A 23,631-nucleotide genomic window follows, 5' to 3' on the forward strand; every position below is an offset into this window, starting at 1 on the left:
GGACTGAAATCCTGCAGTGCCCTCAAGGTCCCCCGGCTCAAGAAAGCACATATACATGCCCGTCTGAAGTTTGCCATTGAACATCTGAATGATTCAGAGGACAACTGGGTGAAAGTGTTGTTCAGATGAGACCAAAATGGAGCTCTTTGGCATCAACTCAACTCGCCGTGTTTGGAGGAGGAGGAATGCTGCCTATGACCCCAAGAACACCATCCCCACCTCAAACATGGAGGTGGAAACGTTATAAGGGGACAGGACAACTTCACAGCATCAAAGGGGCGATGGACGGGGCCATGTACCGTCAAATCCTGGGAGAGAACCTCCTTCCCTCTGCCAGGGCATTGAAAATGGGTCGTGGATGGGTATTCCAGCATGACAATGACCCAAAACACACAGCCACAGCAACAAAGGAGTGGCTCAAGAAGAAGCACATTATGGTCCTGGAGTGGCCTAGCCGGTCTCCAGACCTTAATACCATAGAAAATCTGTGGGAGGGAGCTGAAGGTTCAAGTTGCCAAACGTCAGCCTCGAAACCTTAATGACTTGGAGAAGATCCCTCCTGAGATGTGTGCAAACCTGGGGGCCAACTACAAGAAACGTCTGACCTCTGTGATTGCCAACAAGGGTTTTGCCACCAAGTACTAAGTCATGTTTTGGGGGGTCAAATACTTATTTCCCTCATTAAAATGCAAATCAATTTATAACATTGTTGACATGCGTTTTTCTGGATTTTGTTGTTGTTATTCTGTCTCTCACTGTTCAAATAAACCTACCATTAAAATTATAGACTGGTCATTTCTTTGTCGGTGGGCAAACGTACAAAATCAGCAGGGGATCAAATACTTTTTTCCCTCACTGTATGGAATCATGTAACCAAAAAAGTGTTAAACAACTCAAACTATATACTGTATTTTAGATTATTCAAAGTAGCCCCCCTTTGCCTTGATGACAGCGTTGCACACTCTTGGCATTTTCTCAACCAGCTTCACCTGGAATGCTTTTCCAACAATCCTGAAGGAGATCCAACATATGTTGACCACTTGTTGGCTGCTTTTCCTTCACTCTGCGGTCCAACTCATCCCAAACCATCTCAATTGGATTGAGGTCGGTGATTGTGGAGGCCAGGTCATCTGATACGGCACTTCATCACTCTCCTTCTTGGTCAAATAATCCTTACACAGCCTGGAGGTGTGTTGGGTCATTGTCCTGTTGAAAAACAAATGATAGTCCCACTAAGCGCAAACCAGATGGGATGGCGTATCGCTGCAGAATGCTGTGGTACCCATGCTGGTTAAGTGTGCCTTTAATTCTAAATAAATCATACAGTGTCACCAGCACAGCACCCCACACCATCAGACCTCTTCCTCCATGCTTCACGGTGGAAACGACACATGCGGAGATCATCCGTTCACCTACTATGCGTCTCACAAAGACACGGCAGTTGGAACCAAAAATCTCATATTTGGATTCATCAGACCAAAGGACAGATTTCCACAGGTTTAATGTCCGTTGCTCGTGTTTCTTGGCCCAAGCAAGTCCCTTATTATTTGTGTCCTTTAGTAGTGGTTTCTTTGCAGCAATTCAACCACGAAGGCCTGATTCATGCAGTCTCCTCTGAACAGTTGATGTTGAGATGTGTCTGTTACTTGAACTCTGGGAAGCATTTATTTGGGCTGTAATCTGAGGTGCAACTCTAATGAATTTATCCTCTGCAGCAGAGGTAACTCTGGGTCTTCCTTTCCTGTGGCGGTCTTCATGAGAGCCAGTTTCATGTTAGAGCTTGATAGTTTTTGAAATTTTTGAAATTTCGAAATTTTCCGGATTGACTGACCTTTGTCTTAAAGTAATGATGGATTGTCATTTCTCTTTGCTTATTTGAGCTGTTCTTGCCATAATATGGACTTGGTCTTTTACCAGATAGGACTGTCTTCTGTATACCACCCTTACCTTGTCATAACACAATAATTCTCAAACGCCTTAAAGAAATTCCACATACTAACTTTTAACAAGTCACACCTGTTAATTGAAATGCATTCCAGTTGACTACCTCATGAAGCTGGTTGAGAGAATGCCAAGAGTGTGCAAAGCTGTCATCAAGGCAAAGGGTGGTGTCACGGCTGTCTTCGTCCTCTTCATCTGACGAGGAGAAGCGAGAAGGATCAGAGGACCAATACACAGTGTGGTAAGTGTTTGTCATTTTAATTGAAAAACTGAACACTACAAAACAACCGTGACGCTAATAAACAATAATGCTGACACAAACACTACACATAGACAACCACCCACAACCCACAATGACAAAACAGGCTACCTATATATGGTTCCCAATCAAAGACAATGACTAACACCTGCCTCTGATTGAGAACCATATCAGGCCAAACACAGAAACAGACAAACTAGACATACAACATAGAATGCCCACTCAGATCACACCCTGACCAAACAAAACATACAAACATACAAAGCAAACTATGGTCAGGGTGTGACAGGTAGCTACTTTGAAGATTCTAAAATATGTTTTGATTTGTTTAACACATTTTTGGTCACTACATAATTCCATATGTGTTATTTCATAGTTTTGATGTCTTCACTATTATTCTACAATGTAGAAAATAGTAAAAAATAAAGAAAACCCTGGAATGGGTAGGTGTGTCCAAACGTTTGACTGGTACTGTATATTTAAAACCAAATACTTTTAGACTTTTACTCATGTAGTATTTTACTGGGGGACTTTCACTTTTACTTGAGTCATTTTCTATTAAGGTATCTTAACTTTTACTACAGTATGAAATTGGATACTTTTTCCACCATAGGCTTCGTATGAATCGCGGCCAAGTTTCAGTCATGTAATATGGTCACGTTCGCAAGGGGTCAAACAAACGCCCTTTTCTTTCGCTTATATACAACGTGGCTATTAATAGATTTCATGATCAAATTCCTATAGGGTGGATCATTGGTCCTGGAGAGGAAAATAGGTCCTGGAGAGGAAAATAAAGTTATATCCTCAATAATAAGGCTTGGACAGGCAATGCACATCGTTCTTTGAAAACCTGTTGCATGTATTTTGCACCGAGACTGTCCACCACCACCCTGTAAGATATCATGAATAAAGGACCCTCTAATACTGTACAGTGGAGACAATAATTTTGTATTGATTAAATAGAATCGTTGTGTTTTCTGCGGAATCGACATGTGATCGAGCTCAGCGAATATTTCGTTGTCCAGTACGAAAGGCATTTCACTGTAATTGTACATGTATCCAGGCAGACAGAATATTCTACCCAAATAATATGCTATACATCACCGCAGTCCCGACAGCTGATAGGCTACATGGCTCACACCCCTCATGTACACTCCTCAATGCCATCATCCCTTCTCAGCTGTTCGAGGGAGGTAAAAAAAAATTTGGGGGGGGGTCTCGTTAAATTAATAGTGCCTGCATATTGTCATGGTCTGTGCTATTTGGAATCCTTGGGACGTCCGGGATCAAAGGCCATTGGGATTGAAATGGCAAATGGTTAAGGTAAGGAAGGATAAGGGTAGGGGTTAGGTTACGGACGTCCTAAGCATACCGTATAGCATTAACCATTATTGTCACGAAGAGGATCAACTGTCAATTGGGCTGGAGGTTCTGTAAGACCCGCCCAATGTGCTCGACTGTTTGTATGTGCGTTTATATATATAACAGTGCAGGTCTGGCATACCAACTCTGGTGTCCACACTTTGACGAGACAGAGGGAGGAAGGAAGGACACACAGTGTGACACGCGAAGCCATCTCGCATCATCCTCGGTTGATTTTTGCCTTTCGGATCTACAGTCGCACAATAGAAAATACGCATTTACCAAGATGCCCAAGCCACTGACAGACCAGGATAAGAGGAAGCAGATATCGGTGCGGGGGCTTGCAGGAGTGGAAAATGTTTCAGACCTTAAGACCAATTTTAATCGCCATCTCCACTTTACTCTGGTAAAGGACCGAAATGTGGCGACCAAACGGGACTACTACTTCGCCTTGGCCAACACTGTCCGCGACCATCTGGTGGGCAGATGGATCAGGACGCAGCAGCACTACTATGAGAAAGACCCCAAAGTAAGCAAGCAATATCGTTGCCGCAGTGTCATAGTGATCCCATCCCCTCGCACGCTACTCGGCACGTACGCCTCTTGTCAGACTCCGGAAAGTGGGAGGGATGGCTTCCCAGGGAAATATTACTGCGCAGTATGTTCAATGATGCTGAAGTATAGACTAGGGATGCGCTTCAGACGCTGTAGTTACAGAAACGTTATGTTTATAACATGCATTTAAGTAGCCTACCTATTTCATCTGCAATGTAATTATGCGGTGAACATGAGAATGCCGAATTATGTATTGAGCGCTCCAAAGCCCCTTACAAGTTACATAACCATGTTGTGCATCTCTGGATGAGAACACGACTCAGTAAACGTGTTGTCTCTCTCTATTCTAACAGGGAATGCATCTGACGATGCATTGATAGCTGAAATGGTGTCAATATTTTCAAGCTAGTGCTTGACACTTGTAGAATGACACTAATGCAGCGCACTGTTTAATGGGAGTCAGTCAACTGGTTATTAACTATGTATTGCGTAATAGGATAGCCTAGAAGTTGCTGTTACCCAAACCAATATGTTTACATAGTAGCCTAAATACTGTCAAGACACATGATATGTGTTCAATTCTTTTGGAGATGGATATTAGCTGTTAGAATTATTCCTATTTTCTATCTCATACATATCAGTGGCACAGAAACAATGATTTATCAATGAATTGAACCAGAACGCACCAGATGCTCTCTCCGTCTGATCCAATAAAGCTGATGGAACATTGTGTACGACACAATCAGCATCATACCAGTATAGCCACAGTCATTATTATGGTTGGTAAAGGAACAAAATAACTGTTATTTTTGTGTGGAGAAGAGCAGACATCATGTTGATTGTATGATATGGTAACTTATAACAGAAATATAATTGAAAAGGTCTGCAGTGTCATTAGGCTCGTAACTCCTGGCCCTGAGCTACAGGCTTTGAATGACATTCATTTTATTAGTGTCCGGAGGTCAACCTTTATAAAGTCAAAGTCCCTGAGAACATATTTGCCCAATGCCTCCTAAGAAATATATTGTAATTTGTGTCCACTAATCCTTAGTTGATAACACCTAGTCATCGGACTCAGGTTCAACTACATTTTTTGGTATTTGTACATTTCACATATAAATATGGCTATGTAGGCTTCATAAGTAGAAGAACAATCCATGCTCCCTGAAGTCATCTAATTTACAACCCACAGTAATAAAATCTGTCCTGTGGTTTTGTGTGTTAATGCAACCCCATCTGCACCAATCTCCCTAGTCGCTCGAACATTTAGGAACTGATCACCAATGCTGCTATATTTACATCCAGGGACTGGATGCCTTTGTCACTTTATCTTAGTCACACTTAATGGGACAGTGGTGCGCTCTGTTTTCCATGTCCTCATTTGCATTCCCCCGATTGTCGAAGAACAACCTTTAATCAAAGGCTCAGGTGTTAACCCCTCCCAACTATTCATGTAGGATCACGCCACCCTGCTCAACGCTCTTATAGTACTGTAGTGACCTTAGAAATAGTCAAGCAGAAGAGCCATTTCCTTTCATAGCTTCAGTGTGAGTAACATACCCCATACGTGAATTGGAACGTGAATGATTATATGATGTATGTCGTGGAAAGTTCCTCTATTTACCAAATCATGGGAGCAAACCACACACACAAGTCAGAGTTAGTTATAAAAATCCATCTTTAATTATATAAGCTCTATAGCATTTTGACTTTCAACAGTTCAGTATCTCTAATAAAAAGTTGAGAGTCCCCACACAATGGCAAAATGGGATCCTTTATAGCAAAGATCACACATAGTCAGACAGCATAGACATAATTCATCGTTCAGCTTTGTCTCCTTTCCCAAACCCCAGAACAATAAACCAATCCTCCATATCAACAGGCATATATCAAATGGTCATTTAGATACAACCAACTCAAAATACAACCTCACGGAGAGGATAGAATGATTCCAGACACTGCCATCCTCCATGGGAAAAGTAGGGAGTGAACTGGCACACACACGGTGGAGCAAAAGATATGTTTACACATGATGACACTTTGACCTCTCCCCTCTCTGCGGCCCATGCAACTTAGTCTTGACATAGAACAGATAACTGCAACCTCGCCACAGTATTATACAAAAATACCATTCTGATGAGAAGTAACTTACACACATTTGATGAATATTAAACATCTTACAAATGTTACCAACAAATTCTGATCCTTCCACGACATGTACAATGTACATTTCCTCTGTATAATGTTGTAATGGGTGGAGACAGGCTGCAGAGAAATATTATACGGACATACAGTAAGTACAGTGTTGATTTATCCGTTAGGGTTTCAGGCCAGGAACAGAATGCTGGCACTGTTTTCTGCACTCTTTATATAGGTTGTTATGAGACCTTGGGGTGTACTGAGCGTGCCTTAAAGAATCTAAAATCAGACTCCACTGGCAGGGAGTTCCAAGTGAGTCCAAACACACTCACAATGAGCTGTTGCTTGACTGGTCGCCAAGAATAGCACTCCTGTTGTTGGCAGCACCTGCTCTCTCCCCCTGGCCACAGCCGCTGCCCGAGGGTCATAGACAACGTGGCATTTTCGCAGGGCAACCACATGGGGGCACACTACTGTTGGGTGGCTGAAGGTGTTTAATATTGACACTGTACTGTACTGCATTAACTCTCCTTGATGAACCTTCCCCTGCTGTTCCTCTCTAGCGTGTGTATTACCTGTCCCTTGAGTTCTACATGGGGCGCACCCTGCAGAATACAATGGTGAACCTGGCTCTGGAGAACGCATGCGACGAGGCTACCTATCAGGTGAGAGATGGATCGGCCTTAGGCCACTCCTGGACCCTGACAGTGGACCATCATAGTTACCTCAACCTAGAACATTACGTCTGACATACACTGCAGAGGCTATGGAACTGGCACATTGAACATTTATGCAACTGAAAATAAGTGCTTTTTCTCACACTTCATTCAAGATTCAAGGATACTTTCTTATGTAAGAATTTCAGGTTACTTGTCCTTCTCTGAGATTGAACACTGCGCCATTTCCATGTATTCAGAAGAAAAAGCTTTTCCTAATACATGATTAATGTAGCTCCATCCTCCCTCATTGTATAATTTATTATAGACTAATGAAGAACTATGAATCTTAACAATTTATCTTCATCTTCATCAGTTGGGCCTGGACATGGAGGAGCTGCAGGACATTGAGGAAGATGCCGGCCTGGGAAATGGTGGCCTTGGACGGCTCGCCGGTGAGTTCCTCCTCCTTGGCTCTCTATTGGTCTACCTCGCTGCTTCCCCCCTAAAAATATTGTTGCCAACGACAGTGATGCTCAGTGGTCAGGACAACCCTGTCTCACCCCATCTCTCTCGCCCCTCCCCCTGTGCTCTCAGCCTGCTTCCTAGATTCCATGGCGTCTCTGGGACTGGCAGCTTACGGCTACGGCATCCGCTATGAGTTCGGCATCTTCAACCAGAAAATTGTGAATGGCTGGCAGGTAGTTTAACTGGCAAAGTTGACTATATGTATGTACATGTCTGTGTCTTTGAATACATGTTAGTCAGTGTAAATAGTCATTTTCGGGGTTGTTGGAGTCATGTGCTTTAGATGGTCAAATTATTTTATGAATAATTTCTTACATTTGCACATATTTGTAAACTAGTCATAGTGAACTCATGAAGCTGTATAATCATGATAATCGACAGGTAGAGGAGGCTGACGATTGGCTGCGCTACGGCAACCCCTGGGAGAAGGCCCGCCCTGAGTACATGCGACCCGTCCACTTCTACGGCAGAGTGGAGCACACCCCCGAGGGTGTGAAATGGGTTGACACACAGGTGAGAGACTACATACAGACGATACAACATAGAAATAGTCATCATTGTGGACGTAACTAAACATGACATGGCCCTTCTACATTAACAGGTAGTGTTGGCCCTTCTACATTAACAGGTAGTGTTGGCCCTTCTACATTAACAGGTAGTGTTGGTCCTTCTACATTAACAGGTAGTGTTGGTCCTTCTACATTAACAGGTAGTGTTGGCCCTTCTTGGCCCTTCTACATTAACAGGTAGTGTTGGCCCTTCCATTAACTACATTAACAGGTAGTGTTGGCCCTTCTACATTAACAGGTAGTGTTGGCCCTTCATTAACAGGTAGTGTTGGCCCTTCTACATTAACAGGTAGTGTTGGCCCTTCTACATTAACAGGTAGTGTTGGCCCTTCTACATTAACAGGTAGTGTTTTGGCCCTTCTACATTAACAGGTAGTGTTGGCCCTTCTACATTAACAGGTAGTGTTGGCCTTCTACATTAACAGGTAGTGTTGGCCCTTCTACATTAACAGGTAGTGTTGCCCTTCTACATTAACCCTTCTACATTAACAGGTAGTGTTGGCCCTTCTACATTAACAGGTAGTGTTGGCCCTTCTACATTAACAGGTAGTGTTGGCCCTTCTACATTAACAGGTAGTGTTGGCCCTTCTACATTAACAGGTAGTGTTGGTCCTTCTACATTAACAGGTAGTGTTGGCCCTTCTACATTAACAGGTAGTGTTGGCCCTTCTACATTAACAGGTAGTGTTGGCCCCATTCTAGTGTTGGCCCTTTACACAGGTAGTGTTGGCCCTTCTACATTAACAGGTAGTGTTGGCCCTTCTACATTAACAGGTAGTGTTGGCCCTTCTACATTAACAGGTAGTGTTGGCCCTTCTACATTAACAGGTAGTGTTGGCCCTTCTACATTAACAGGTAGTGTTGGCCCTTCTACATTAACAGGTAGTGTTGGCCCTTCTACATTAACAGGTAGTGTTGGCCCTTCTACATTAACAGGTAGTGTTGGCCCTTCTACATTAACAGGTAGTGTTGGCCCTTCTACATTAACAGGTAGTGTTGGCCCTTCTACATTAACAGGTAGTGTTGGCCCTTCTACATTAACAGGTAGTGTTGGCCCTTCTACATTAACATTAAGGTAGTGTTGGCCCTTCTACATTAACAGGTAGTGTTGGCCCTTCTACATTAACAGGTAGTGTTGGCCCTTCTACATTAACAGGTAGTGTTGGCCTTCTTCTACATTAACAGGTAGTGTTGGCCCTTCTACATTAACAGGTAGTGTTGGCCCTTCTACATTAACAGGTAGTGTTGGCCCTTCTACATTAACAGGTAGTGTTGGCCCTTCTACATTAACAGTGTTGGCCCTTCTACATTAACAGTGTTGGTCCTTCTACATTAACAGGTAGTGTTGGTCCTTCTACATTAACAGGTAGTGTTGGCCCTTCTACATTAACAGGTAGTGTTGGCCCTTCTACATTAACAGGTAGTGTTGGTCCTTCTACATTAACAGGTAGTGTTGGCCCTTCTACATTAACAGGTAGTGTTGGCCCTTCTACATTAACAGGTAGTGTTGGCCCTTCTACATTAACAGGTAGTGTTGGCCCTTCTACATTAACAGGTAGTGTTGGTCCTTCTACATTAACAGGTAGTGTTGGCCCTTCTACATTAACAGGTAGTGTTGGCCCTTCTACATTAACAGGTAGTGTTGGCCCTTCTACATTAACAGGTAGTGTTGGCCCTTCTACATTAACAGGTAGTGTTGGCCCTTCTACATTAACAGGTAGTGTTGGCCCTTCTACATTAACAGGTAGTGTTGGCCCTTCTACATTAACAGGTAGTGTTGGCCCTTCTACATTAACAGGTAGTGTTGGCCCTTCTACATTAACAGGTAGTGTTGGCCCTTCTACATTAACAGGTAGTGTTGGCCCTTCTACATTAACAGGTAGTGTTGGCCCTTCTACATTAACAGGTAGTGTTGGTCCTTCTACATTAACAGGTAGTGTTGGTCCTTCTACATTAACAGGTAGTGTTGGCCCTTCTACATTAACAGGTAGTGTTGGCCCTTCTACATTAACAGGTAGTGTTGGCCCTTCATTAACATTAACAGGTAGTGTTGGCCCTTCTACATTAACCTTCTACATTAACAGGTAGTGTTGGCCCTTCTACATTAACAGGTAGTGTTGGCCCTTCTACATTAACAGGTAGTGTTGGCCCTTCTACATTAACAGGTAGTGTTGGCCCTTCTACATTAACAGGTAGTGTTGGTCCTTCTACATTAACAGGTAGTGTTGGTCCTTCTACATTAACAGGTAGTGTTGGCCCTTCTACATTAACAGGTAGTGTTGGCCCTTCTACATTAACAGGTAGTGTTGGCCCTTCTACATTAACAGGTAGTGTTGGCCCTTCTACATTAACAGGTAGTGTTGGCCCTTCTACATTAACAGGTAGTGTTGGCCCTTCCACATTAACAGGTAGTGTTGGCCCTTCTACATTAACAGGTAGTGTTGGCCCTTCTACATTAACAGGTAGTGTTGGTCCTTCTACATTAACAGGTAGTGTTGGCCCTTCTACATTAACAGGTAGTGTTGGCCCTTCCTTATGACACCCCAGTCCCTGGCTACAGGAACAATGTTGTGAACACCATGAGACTGTGGTCTGCCAAGGCCCCCTGTGATTTCAACCTGAAAGACTGTGAGTTACTTCTGTACTGTTTGGGCTTGTCTGTGTCTGCTTTATTGTTTAAACCTACTGATTCAATTATGCATCAATGAAAATGTTTACAACCTTTGTAACATTATTATCAGTAATCAAATTCAACCATCAGTTTTATTATCCGTAATCTAATTCAACAATCATGATGTTGATTGTCCTGATGGGAGCTGGAAGACAGTACTAGGCAAGACATTTGAAATGCTAGATGTGACCACAGCATTTTTGTTTGTTCTACAGTCAATGTGGGTGGCTATATTCAAGCTGTGCTGGACAGAAACTTGGCTGAGAACATCTCCCGTGTTCTGTACCCCAATGACAACGTGAGTAGAACCCAGTGTTGATTTGAACCTTTATTTAGCCAGACGAATTCTAAGAACAAATTCTTATCGACAATGACGATTCATTGTGACGAATCAATGAGTTTTCCTAATGCTGTCAAAACATTTAATCCATTTTAAAGTGTTATGTATCCTGCTCAACATAGACACTGGTTCCTGTAAGAATTAATTTAAGCTGAGTCATCAAAGCACTTCTCTGAGAACATCATAATAATAATTGAGTGTGATGGACTGTGGTCCTGTTTTTGACCCCAGTTCTTCGAGGGGAAGGAGCTTCGTCTGAAGCAGGAATACTTTGTGGTGGCGGCCACTCTGCAGGACATCGTGCGTCGCTTCAAGTCCTCCAAGTTCGGCTCCACTGAGGTTGTGCGCGTTGACCTGTCCACCCTACCTGACAAGGTAAGATGGATACGATAGATAGTCTAGGACACTAAGTGTATGTTCTAACTGAATTATATGCATCTAAGTACCATATAGTCTCCAAATGGCTTTGTTCACCGAGCACACTCCGGTATGATGTCAAAGACACAATGTGCTTCCACTTCTGCATTGCTTGCTATTTGGGGTTTTAGACTGGGTTTCTGTATAAGCACTTTGTGACATCGGCTGATGTGAAAAGGGCTTGATAAATACATTTGAATGGGAGACTATGTGTTCACATGCAACAGTTTCCTCCCCTAACTGTGTCTTCCAACTGTATTGTCTGATGCCCTCTCCCCGGCCTGTATTATAGGTGGCCATCCAGCTGAACGACACCCACCCTGCCATGGCCATCCCTGAGCTGATGAGGATTTTGTTGGACACGGAGCACCAGAAATGGGAGAAGGTATAGTGCTGGTCCCACTGCTAAAGCAATGATACATACAAGTGTAAAGAATACTTACCACAAATGGGGAAATGCTCCTAAATGGATTCACCAAACATTAATCAAGACAATTTCCTTCTACATGTATCATTGTATTTCCCCCATCACTCAGGCCTGGGACATCTGCACACGTACCTGTGCCTACACCAACCACACCGTCCTGCCTGAGGCTCTGGAGCGCTGGCCCACAGACCTGCTCCAGAACCTTCTGCCCAGACACCTGGAGATCATCTACGAGATCAACCGACGTCACCTGGAGGTAGAGCCAAACACTCCTGTAACACACAGTATTACAGCCATACGAGTGTACGTATGCAGGGCACTCCTGTAACACACAGTATTACAACCATACGAGTGTACGTATGCAGGGCACTCCTGTAACACACAGTATTACAGCCATACGAGTGTACGTATGCAGGGCACTCCTGTAACACACAGTATTACAGCCATACGAGTGTACGTATGCAGGGCACTCCTGTAACACACAGTATTACAGCCATACGAGTGTACGTATGCAGGGCACTCCTGTAACACACAGTATTACAGCCATACGAGTGTACGTATGCAGGGCACTCCTGTAACACACAGTATTACAGCCATACGAGTGTACGTATGCAGGGCACTCCTGTAACACACAGTATTACAGCCATACGAGTGTGCGTATGCAGGGCACTCCTGTAACACACAGTATTACAACCATACGAGTGTACGTATACAGGGCATTCATAAAGTATTCAGACCCCTTCACTTTTTCCACATTTTGTTATGTTACATCCTTATTCTAAAATGGATGAAATTGTTTTTTCCCCCCCTCATCAAATTTACACACAATACCCCATTAATGACAAAGCAAAAACAGGTTTTTAGAAGTGTTGGCAAATGTATTCAAAATAAAAATGTCACATTTACATACAGTGCCTTGCGAAAGTATTCGGCCCCCTTGAACTTTGCGACCTTTTGCCACATTTCAGGCTTCAAACATAAAGATATAAAACTGTATTTTTTTGTGAAGAATCAACAACAAGTGGGACACAATCATGAAGTGGAACGACATTTATTGGATATTTCAAACTTTTTTAACAAATCAAAAACGGAAAAATTGGGCGTGCAAAATTATTCAGCCCCCTTAAGTTAATACTTTGTAGCGCCACCTTTTGCTGCGATTACAGCTGTAAGTCGCTTGGGGTATGTCTCTATCAGTTTTGCACATCTAGAGACTGAAATTTTTTCCCATTCCTCCTTGCAAAACAGCTCGAGCTCAGTGAGGTTGAATGGAGAGCATTTGTGAACAGCAGTTTTCAGTTCTTTCCACATATTCTCGATTGGATTCAGGTCTGGTCTTTGACTTGGCCATTCTAACACCTGGATATGTTTATTTTTGAACCATTCCATTGTAGATTTTGCTTTATGTTTTGGATCATTGTCTTGTTGGAAGACAAATCTCCATCCCAGTCTCAGGTCTTTTGCAGACTCCATCAGGTTTTCTTCCAGAATGGTCCTGTAATTTGGCTCCATCCATCTTCCCATCAATTTTAACCATCTTCCCTGTCCCTGCTGAAGAAAAGCAGGCCCAAACCATGATGCTGCCACCACCATGTTTGACAGTGGGGATGGTGTGTTCAGGGTGATGAGCTGTGTTGCTTTTACGCCAAACATAACGTTTTGCATTGTTGCCAAAAAGTTCAATTTTGGTTTCATCTGACCAGAGCACCTGCTTCCACATGTTTGGTGTGTCTCCCAGGTGGCTTGTGGCAAACTTTAAACAACACTTTTTATGGATATCTTTAAGAAATGGCTTTCTTCTTGCCACTCTTCCATAAAGGCCAGATTTGTGCAATATACGACTGATTGTTGTCCTATGGACAGAGTCTCCCACCTCAGCTGTAGATCTCTGCAGTTCATCCAGAGAGATCATGGGCCTCTTGGCTGCATCTCTGATCAGTCTTCTCCTTGTATGAGCTGAAAGTTTAGAGGGACGGCCAGGTCTTGGTAGATTTGCAGTGGTCTGATACTCCTTCCATTTCAATATTATCGCTTGCACAGTGCTCCTTGGGATGTTTAAAGCTTGGGAAATCTTTTTGTATCCAAATCCGGCTTTAAACTTCTTCACAACAGTATCTCGGACCTGCCTGGTGTGTTCCTTGTTCTTCATGATGCTCTCTGCGCTTTTAACGGACCTCTGAGACTATCACAGTGCAGGTGCATTTATACGGAGACTTGATTACACACAGGTGGATTGTATTTATCATCATTAGTCATTCAGGTCAACATTGGATCATTCAGAGATCCTCACTGAACTTCTGGAGAGAGTTTGCTGCACTGAAAGTAAAGGGGCTGAATAATTTTGCACGCCCAATTTTTCAGTTTTTGATTTGTTAAAAAAGTTTGAAATATCCAATAAATGTCGTTCCACTTCATGATTGTGTCCCACTTGTTGTTGATTCTTCACAAAAAAAGTACAGTTTTATATCTTTATGTTTGAAGCCTGAAATGTGGCAAAAGGTCGCAATGTTCAAGGGGGCCGAATACTTTCGCAAGGCACTGTAAGTGTCCAGATCCTTTACTCAGTACTTTGTTGAAGCACCTTTGGCAGCGATTACAGCCTCGAGTCTTGTTGGGTATGAAGCTGCAAGCTTGGCACACGTGTTACGATCAACTAGGAGTGGTGGGTGGAATCAGGCGCAGAGAGCAGGGTTCAGTCTTTCTTTCAAATGTATTCCCCAGCGCAACAAAACAGTCACGCCAACACACAGGGCGTATATAAGTTGCCAGTCCAAACAACAGGACAAAATAGTCCGGAGAATAAATACACGAATAACTCACACCATCAAACACAGAGTAACACAAACAAGCCCGCACAAATACCCAGCGGGCCTAGTGCCCTTAAATACCCTACAAACAAACCCTAATAAAAAACAGGTGTACCCAATTACCCAATAACCCAAAACAAACGGAAAGGGAATCGATGGTAGCTAATAGGCCGGCGATGACGACCGCCGAGCACCGCCCGAACAGGAAGAGGCACCATCTTCGGCAAGGTTCGTGACAACACCTGTATTTGGGGAGTTTCTCCGATTTCTATTAGGGGAGTTTCTCCCATTCTTCTCTGCAGATCCTCTCAAGCTCTGTCAGGTTGGATGGGGAGCATTGCTGCACAGCTATTTTTAGGTCTCTCCAGAGATGTTCAAGTCCGGGCTCTGGCTGGGCCACTCAAAGACATTCAGAGACAAGTTCCGAATCCACTCTTGCATTGTCTTGGCTGTATGCTTAGGATCGTTGTCCTGTTGGAAGGTGAACCTTCACTCCAGTATTAGGTCCTAAGTGCACTGGAGCAGGTTTCCTTCAAGGAGCTCTCTGTACTTTTTCTCAGTTCATCTTTCCCTCAATCCTGACTAGTCTCCCAGTCCCTGCCACTGAAAAACATCCCCTCAGCATGGTGCTGCCACCACCATGCTTCACTGTGTGGATGGTGCCAGGTTTCCTCCAGATGTGACGCTTGGCATTCAGGCCAAAGATTTCAATCTTGCATTCATCAGACCAGAGACTTGTTTATCGTGGTCTGAGAGTCCTTTAGGTGCCTTTTGGCAAACTCCAAGCGGGCTGTCAGGTGCTTTTTACTGAGGAGTGGCTTTCATCTGGCCCCTCTACTATAAATGTCTGATTGGTGGAGTGCTGCAGAGATGGTTGTCCTTCTGGGAGGTTCTCCCATCTCCACAGAGGTATTCTGGAACTCTGTCAGAGTGACCATCAGGTTTTTGGTCACCTCCCTGACCAATGCCCTTCTCTCCCAATTGCTCAGTTTGGCTGTGCGGCCAGCACTAGGAAGAGTCTTGGTGGTACCAAACTTCTTCCATTTAAGAATGATGGAGGCCTCTGTGTCCTTGGGGACCTTCAATACTGCAGAAATATTTTCACAATCCTGTCTCGGAGCTCTACAGACAATTCCTTCAACCTCATGGCTTGGTTTTTGCTCTGACATGCACTGTCAACTGTGGGACCTTATATAGACAGGTTTGTGCCTTTCCAAATCATGTCCAATCAATTGAATTTGCCACAGGTAGATTCCAATCAATTTATAGAAACATCTCAAGGATGATCAATGGAAACAGGATGCACCTGAGCTTTATACATTTACAAAGCTTTATTGAAAAATGTTTTTTTTTTGCTTTGTCATTATGGGGTATTGTGTGTAGATTGATTTGGGGGGGGGTGAAGGGGTCTGAATACTTTCCGAATGCACTGTATATGAGAGAATATACTGTAAACATATATTCACGTGCCTGAGAGGATTAGGAGTTAGCTACTGTAAAAAGCAACAACATATCCCTCAATATTTTCTTCTTCAATGTGATGTAAACAAATGGGTGTGAAGGTAATTGTTTCCAATCCTCTTTCTCCTCCTTCCCTCAGCGCATCGCTAAGCTCTACCCCGGGGACCATGATCGTCTGCGCCGCATGTCCCTAGTGGAGGAGGGCGACCAGAAGAAGATCAACATGGCCCACCTGTGCATCGTGGGCTCCCACGCCGTCAACGGAGTGGCCCGCATCCACTCGGACATCATCAAAGCCACTCTGTACGAAGAAACGTTGTTTTAGTTTGTTTTATTTCTAGCTACTTATGACGCTATCCCTAGCCAATATGGTAACCTGTTTTCCCACTGGCCCCATATGTTGAATGGTATTTGATCTATCAATCATTCATTGAGCCCACTAGGTTCAAAGACTTCTATGAGGTGGACCCCCACAAGTTCCAGAACAAGACCAACGGGATCACGCCCCGCCGCTGGCTGGTCATGTGCAACCCTGGGCTGGCTGAAGTCATTGCAGAGGTGTGTGGTGGAGTGTAGCTAAAATCATATCCAAAGTGGAGTGACAGTTGGTGCTAGTGTCGCAGTAGTGTCTGAGAAATGATGATTCTAAAAATGGTTATTTCTGTATGTTTGAATGTTCAGAGGATCGGTGAGGATTACATCCGCGATCTGGACCAACTGAAGAAGTTGCTGGCGTTTGTGGATGACGACTCTTTGATTCATGACATCGCCAAGGTCAAACAGGTCAGAACATAACAATCTCTTGATATATGTTGTCATTGTAATTCGAGTCACCACCTCAGTTTGAGCCAAGGTCCGTACTATAACTCCTAACACTTTACTGTGTCTATCTGTAGGAGAACAAGCTTAAGTTTTCTGCCTATCTCGAGGAGCACTACAAGGTGAAGATCAACCCCAACTCCATGTTCGACGTTCAAGTCAAGAGGATCCACGAGTACAAGAGGCAGCTGCTCAACTGCCTGCACATCATCACTCTCTACAACCGTGAGTGGTCCTCTGTTCTTTTGCTGCTTTAGTGAGAAACATTATTCAACATTATTCAAGTTAACCTGTCGTCTTTTTCATTCAGGCATCCAGAAGGAGCCCAACAAGAATTGGACCCCCAGGACTATCATGATTGGAGGAAAGGTGAGCCACACTAGATGTTTGATCAAGTAATTAGGATACAGGTTGTACTGCAAAACTCAGTGGATATATTTTGTTAGTATTGGGAATTTGCCAGTACATGTGTGCACATTATACATCTTAAGCAGAATCAATGCATTCTGAATATGTGTCTAGGTCATTAGGCTAAGGGAAGCAATAATCTAGTCCCGTGAGGTTCATTAGACGTGCATTATGAGCATAGGTTTGTATTACTCAAGCACCATTAGACATGCACCTGCATTAGGAGTGTGTGTGTCTGTTTATTTTTGTATCATTGTTATGGTTACGCCACCAATGGAATCTATGCCCTAATGTCTGTGCCAATAAGAAAATGGAAACCAAGCTAAAATGAGTGCAAGGCAAAAAGATATTTGTGGCTAAATGCCAAAGGGGATGAATCATTAACATAAAGAGGAGTTACTATGTGTGTGACGTAAGGATGAAAACTGTATAAAAGGTATGTGCCGAGGCTGGAAAGGCGGTTGGTCCATGGGCCAACTGCAATAAACTCTTATTTGAATTCACAAATAGAGAAATATGATCGAGAAATATGATTCAGCGAATATTTCCACGACATTAGACTATCCCACATCAGTTTGAGCTGTTTTACCAACTGCTATGGAGACAACGACCAAAGCTGGCAAGACAGCACAAACAGAGCTGTGCCCTCTGTATAAGATTTTGGCATCCATGTGATTTCATATTCTCAATATTTTCCCAGGCTGCTCCTGGGTACCACACGGCAAAGCTGATCATTAGGCTAATCACTGCCATCGGAGAGATTGTCAACCACGACACTGTGGTGGGAGACCGCCTCAAAGTCATCTTCCTGGAGAACTACAAGGTTACTCTGGCAGAGAAAAGTAAATAGTTCACATACTTGCTGCTTTCTTGGTTTTGTTTATGTTCCCATTGGAGTGTACTTAAGGGGCTTCCCACTTCTTCCACATACATTTTCTCTCTGCCTTGTCTCATCTCTCTGTTTCGGTTTCTCTCCTTCTCTCTCTCTGTCTCTCTGTCTCTCTCTCGCCAGTCATCCCTGCGTCCGACCTGTCTGAGCAGATCTCCACAGCTGGCACTGAGGCGTCTGGCACTGGCAACATGAAGTTCATGCTGAACGGAGCGCTCACCATTGGCACCATGGACGGAGCCAACGTAGAGATGGCCGAGGAGGCCGGAGAAGAGAACCTCTTCATCTTCGGCATGAGGGTAGACGACGTGGACGCCATGGACAAGAGTGGGTAAGACAGTGGAGGGGGGGTGAATGGATGGACGAAGGGTTCTGATCAGAGATGGTGGAGAAGAAGACATGAGGATTGGCATTGGATGATAGCTTAGGAGAGAACATTTCGGATTACATGGAAGGATGCTTACTGGGTAAACTTTGGTGGAGAAGCCAAGACGATTTGCATGGTAAAGGATAGAACCGAAAGAGACAGCTTTTTGGATGACTTGGAAGGAAGGATGATAACTGGCATGCATCCCATAAGATTTAAAAAATCTTCTTTATAAATGTGTCCATCTTCCCAGATATGATGCCATGGACTACTACAACCGCATTCCTGAGCTGAAGCAGGCCATGGACCAGATCGCTGGTGGATTCTTCAGCCCCGACCAGCACGACCTCTTTAAGGACATTGTCAACATGCTGCTGCACCATGACAGGTGGGGGAAAGCGCTGAGTCACAACAACCAAATGCGGACACACTGTACTCTACCGTTATACACGCAGCCACACAATGTCTAACCGAGCATGATGTTTGTGTTACAGATTCAAGGTGTTCGCTGACTACGAAGCTTACATCAAATGCCAAGAGAAAGTCAGTGCTCTCTACAAGGTGAGTGTTTCATAGACTGAAAATCTTTTTAATATCAATTGTTTACTTGATTTTTTGTCTTCTTTTTTTTTTGTATTCTACCCCCCAATTTCAATCTTGTTTCATCGCTGCAATTCCCCAACTGTCTCAGGAGAGACGAAAGTCGAGTTATGCGTCCTCAGAAACACGACCCGCCAAACCGTGCTTCTTAACACCCGCCCGCTTAACCCCGAAGCCAGCCGCACCAATGTGTCGGAGGAAACGCTGTTCAACGGACGACCGAGGACAGCCTGTAGGTGCCCGGCCCGCCACAAGGAGTCGCTAGAGCGCGATGAGCCAAGTATAGCCTCACCGGCCAAACCCTCCCTTAACCCGGACAATGCTGGGCCAGTTGTGCGCCGCCCTTTGGGACTCCTGATCACGGCCAGCTGTGATACAGCCCGGGATTGAACTTGGGTCTGTAGTGACGCCTCTAGCATTGCGATGCAGTGCCTTAGACCGCTGCACCACTCGGGAGGCCGTGTTTTCTTTCTTTTTTGTAAAGTGTATCGAGACTTGTTAAATGCTCTATAAATAAATTGTGACTTGACTATTCCCCAGTCAGTTATAATATTTTTTACAGATACATAACATAACAGTATTCCTTCCTTCTGCAATGGTTTTAATTTCCCCTCTCTTCCCATCCATCCCAACAGAACCCTAAAGAATGGACCAAGATGGTGATCCACAACATTGCTGGTTGTGGTAAATTCTCTAGCGACCGCACTATCTCCCAGTACGCCCGGGAGATCTGGGGCATGGAGCCCAGCCTGGAAAGGATCCCTGCCCCAGACGATCCTCGCCAATAAACCCCAGGCATAAAACCAACCTCTGGTTTTTCCACAGCCCCGGCTTCTGGTTTTGCCTCTGGCTGTTCCACAAAAAAAACATTTTAACTTGAGAAATGGTTTAGAAACCTGAAAGCTCCCTGTAACTAGTACATTTTCATTGTGTCATTTCATTGTGGTTAGTATTAGTTGATGATTGACTATACATGTAGCAATCCCTGTCCGGCTACGTGATGGCCAATAACCTGATACCACTCTCAACCTCGACATTCAGCATTCATTTTCTCAATGAGCTAATACAAATCAGCATTCAAGTTCTCAATGGGCTAATACAAAATCAACATTCACCTTCTCAATGGGCTAATACAAAATCATTATTCACCTTATCAATGGGCTAATACAAAATCAGCATTCATCTTCTCAATGGGCTAATTCAAAATCAGCATTCACCTTCTCAATGGGCTAATTCAAAATCAGCATTCACCTTCTCAATGGGCTAATTCAAATCAGCATTCACCTTCTCAATGGGCTAATTCAAATCAGCATTCACCTTCTCAATGGGCTGATTCAAATCAGCATTCACCGTCTCAATGGGCTAATTCAAAATCAGCATTCACCTTCTCACATGCACCAGCAATGCATAGTCAACTGGCTTGTGCAACATGAATAACATCAATACCACTGTTCACCATCATTTAAGCTAACATGGTTAGAGAATACACCCTTTAACAGTCAGTGGGGCCAACAAGTAGCTGGAAACCTCACCACTGTCTAATGGTACCAAAACCATGTCTTCCAAGAATGAGACATGGTGGGACATAGAGACTTATCAAAATAAGCACGTTCTTCTCACATAGACACTGTGATTCTACACTACTGGTTCGGCCTGCCAAGGACCACCTCTTTATTCATATCTGCACTGAATAACCACTCAAGTTGAAGGGACTTGGTTAACATGCGCGATCCTTCATGTTATAAAACTGTTTGCTCAATGTATGTCGAATGTAGTAATTTGTGCATGTTATTAATGTTTGTGTTTTGGGTAGCCCACACACAATCTTTATTGCTGAAATACTTTCTGCTATAAGCTGCGTTTTGTTTAGAATGATCCCATCAGTATATCCTCAAAACGTTGTTCCAGTGTTGGAAAATGATCCTTCATATAGTGCAACAAACTCAGCCTTCTCTCCTCCACCTTCTCTGCCTAATACCTCTCTGAGTGACTATAATGCTGCCTTAACTAAGCTGTGTCTGTAGTTGTTCAGCCTAAAGTGACCCCTCACTGTTAAGCTGCAAGTATGTTTTGATGTTCAGATAAATAACAATTTATGGTACAATAGTATTTGTCACTGTTTGGAAGTCTTGGACTTAGTGTTAACTACTGAATCACTAGTAATTGAGTGTGTCGGGTTGATAAAGATTGCACAACGTCCAGTAGTTCTTCCATTAGAGAGTCTCTAAGCACTTAAAAGCTTCAAACTCTGTCAATGTGAAACAACAGTCAATAAAGGAGACAAAGTTACAACACTTGTGTGATATTTTGTTACTTTACAAAATGGCTACATTCACTCATCTTGTATGTCGAGATGGTTTTGTGTCTACCAATCAAAACTGAGCAAATTTCCACGCGAAAATTTTTAAAGATCGTATGACGTAGCTTCCGCAGGTCAGGACTATAAAGTCTCAAACAATGCCAACGCAAAGTACACGCAACAAACTCACAAACAAGCTAGCCTTATAAACGGAGCCTGTTGATGCGGTTGAATCATGTCTGGCCTTCTGCGTGGAATGCTGAAAGTACGGTCAACTGTGGCGTCGAGGACACGTGCAATCAACCAACGAGCAAAGTTATCCAGTAAACCCCCTAAAGACAAAATCGGCGCAGCAGTGAGTAGGCCAAATATATTCATAAACCGTTTTGTTATTTTCATGTTCTGTGAGTAGGCAATCGTTGAAGCTAGCCAGCTAGTTCAGATAGTAGTTGGCTAGCTGATTTCAATTATGCAACGACATTTCAAAATATACTTATCTAAATTATGTTGACTGTTTTAAAATGATGCATTTCTTGCATGCCTTATTATTGGCAATAATATGACTTGCCAACCTGTGTTCTTGGGTGACGTGTATGAGTATGGCAGTCTTGCATGCCTCTCTGTTCACAGGAAACCGCTTTCGTCATGACAATTTTTGCGGTGGCCATATTTGGACCATCCGGTTGGATCCTCGCCAATGTTCAGAACTACCAGAAGCGCTGAACTGTTTCTCGACCACGGTTCTTGGATCATGTCAACTGCTGCATTCCTTTTTCTGGCCTATGATGCTTGAACTGAAGTCACAAAATTACCTTTTGACATTTTATTTCAATAAAAACACATAATCTAGTGTCTGATCATTGTTTCAACATGTTTAGTGTACATTTATATGTGGTGAAACGATTTGACCATTTATCTATATCAAACCGAGGTTGTGTGTGTGTGTGTGTGTGTGTGGAAAATTGTACATAACCAACTATGTACTGAAATCCTGGCTTGCTGAAGCCAACAATTGGCCATAATTGCACTCTGATGTTGTCCTCCATCGGCATGAATGAAATTCCACAGTATTTCTATTCAATTTTCAATTTCAAGGACAACTGTAATAACTTTCTGTAGTTTTACTTGAATAAATTATTTGTATATATTAAATGTAGAGATTCATAGCTTACAAAATATTTTTACAATTGGTGTGGGGTGCCAAAATGTATGTGTGGTGCCTTCAAAATCATGACGCTGTCATCTCCGTGTGTGTATACAGTGAATTTGGAAAGTATTCAGACCCCTTGACTTTTTCCACATTTTGTTACGTTACAGCATTATTCAAAAACATTAAATTGTCCCCCCCTTCCCAATCTACACACAATACCCCATAATGACAAAGCAAACACCGGTGTTGCAAATGTGTAAAAAAAAATAATCTAATTTACAAAGGTATTCAGGCCCTTTACTCAGGACTTTTTGAAGCACATTTGGCAGCGATTACAGCCTTGAGTCTAACTTGTATTTGGAGAGTTTCTCTCATTCTTCTCTGCAGCTCCTCAAGCTCTGTCAGGTTGGATGGGGAGCGTCAGAGACTTGTCCCGAAGCCACTCCTGCATTGTCTAAGCTGTGTCCTTAGGGTTGTTGTCCTGTTGGAAGGTGAACCTTCGCTCCAGCCTGCGGTCCTGAGCGCTCTGGAGCGGGTTTTCATCAAGGATCTCTCTGTACTTTGCTCTGTTCATCTTTCCCTCAATCCTGACTAGTCTCTTCGTCCCTGCCTCTAAAAAAAACATCCCCACAGCATGATGCTGCCACCACCATGCATCACTGTAAGGATGGTGCCAGGTTTTCTCCAGATGTGACACTTGGCATTAAGGCCAAATAGTTCAATCTTGCTTTCATCAGACTAGGGAATCTTGTTTCTCATCGTCAGAGTCCTTTAGGTGCCTTTTGTCAAACTCCAAGTGGGCTGTCATGTGCTTTTTACTGAGGAGTGGCTTTCGTCTGGCCACTCTACCATAAAGGCCTGATTGGTGGAGTGCTGCAGAGATGGTTGTTCTTCTGGAAGGCTCTCCCATCTCCACAGAGGTATTCTGGAACTCTGTCAGAGTGACCATTGGTTCTTGGTTACCTCC

General features: G+C 43.5%; 1 protein-coding gene and 1 long non-coding RNA gene across 5 annotated transcripts; both read left to right on the plus strand.

Moving 5' to 3' along the window:
* The first annotated feature begins 3,464 nt into the window (after positions 1–3,464).
* LOC118391896 (glycogen phosphorylase, muscle form) lies at positions 3,465–22,364 on the plus strand. The gene is made up of 21 exons (XM_035783386.2): positions 3,465–4,091; positions 6,820–6,921; positions 7,289–7,367; positions 7,510–7,613; positions 7,822–7,953; positions 10,526–10,637; positions 10,896–10,978; positions 11,252–11,395; positions 11,730–11,822; positions 11,974–12,120; positions 16,272–16,435; positions 16,576–16,690; positions 16,814–16,915; positions 17,029–17,176; positions 17,262–17,320; positions 18,060–18,201; positions 18,372–18,579; positions 18,869–19,003; positions 19,110–19,176; positions 19,851–21,869; positions 22,145–22,364. The coding sequence occupies exons 1-20, from the start codon at positions 3,648–3,650 to the stop codon at positions 20,001–20,003; spliced, it is 2,733 nt and encodes a 910-aa protein (XP_035639279.1). The 5' UTR covers positions 3,465–3,647; the 3' UTR covers positions 20,004–21,869; positions 22,145–22,364.
* On the plus strand, positions 8,055–10,341 carry LOC127906722 (uncharacterized). Of its 4 annotated transcripts, none has more exons than XR_008062610.1 (5): positions 8,055–8,149; positions 8,556–8,690; positions 9,349–9,645; positions 9,943–10,023; positions 10,229–10,341. It is a non-coding gene; the product is annotated as an uncharacterized LOC127906722 (long non-coding RNA). The 4 variants fall into 4 exon arrangements; XR_008062611.1 differs by having other exon boundaries at positions 9,349–9,618; XR_008062612.1 differs by lacking the exon at positions 9,943–10,023 and having other exon boundaries at positions 9,349–9,618.
* Positions 22,365–23,631: the final 1,267 nt, after the last annotated feature.

The sequence above is a fragment of the Oncorhynchus keta genome, chromosome 13, assembly GCF_023373465.1.
Source record: "Oncorhynchus keta strain PuntledgeMale-10-30-2019 chromosome 13, Oket_V2, whole genome shotgun sequence".
NCBI classification, from domain to species: Eukaryota; Metazoa; Chordata; class Actinopteri; order Salmoniformes; family Salmonidae; genus Oncorhynchus; species Oncorhynchus keta.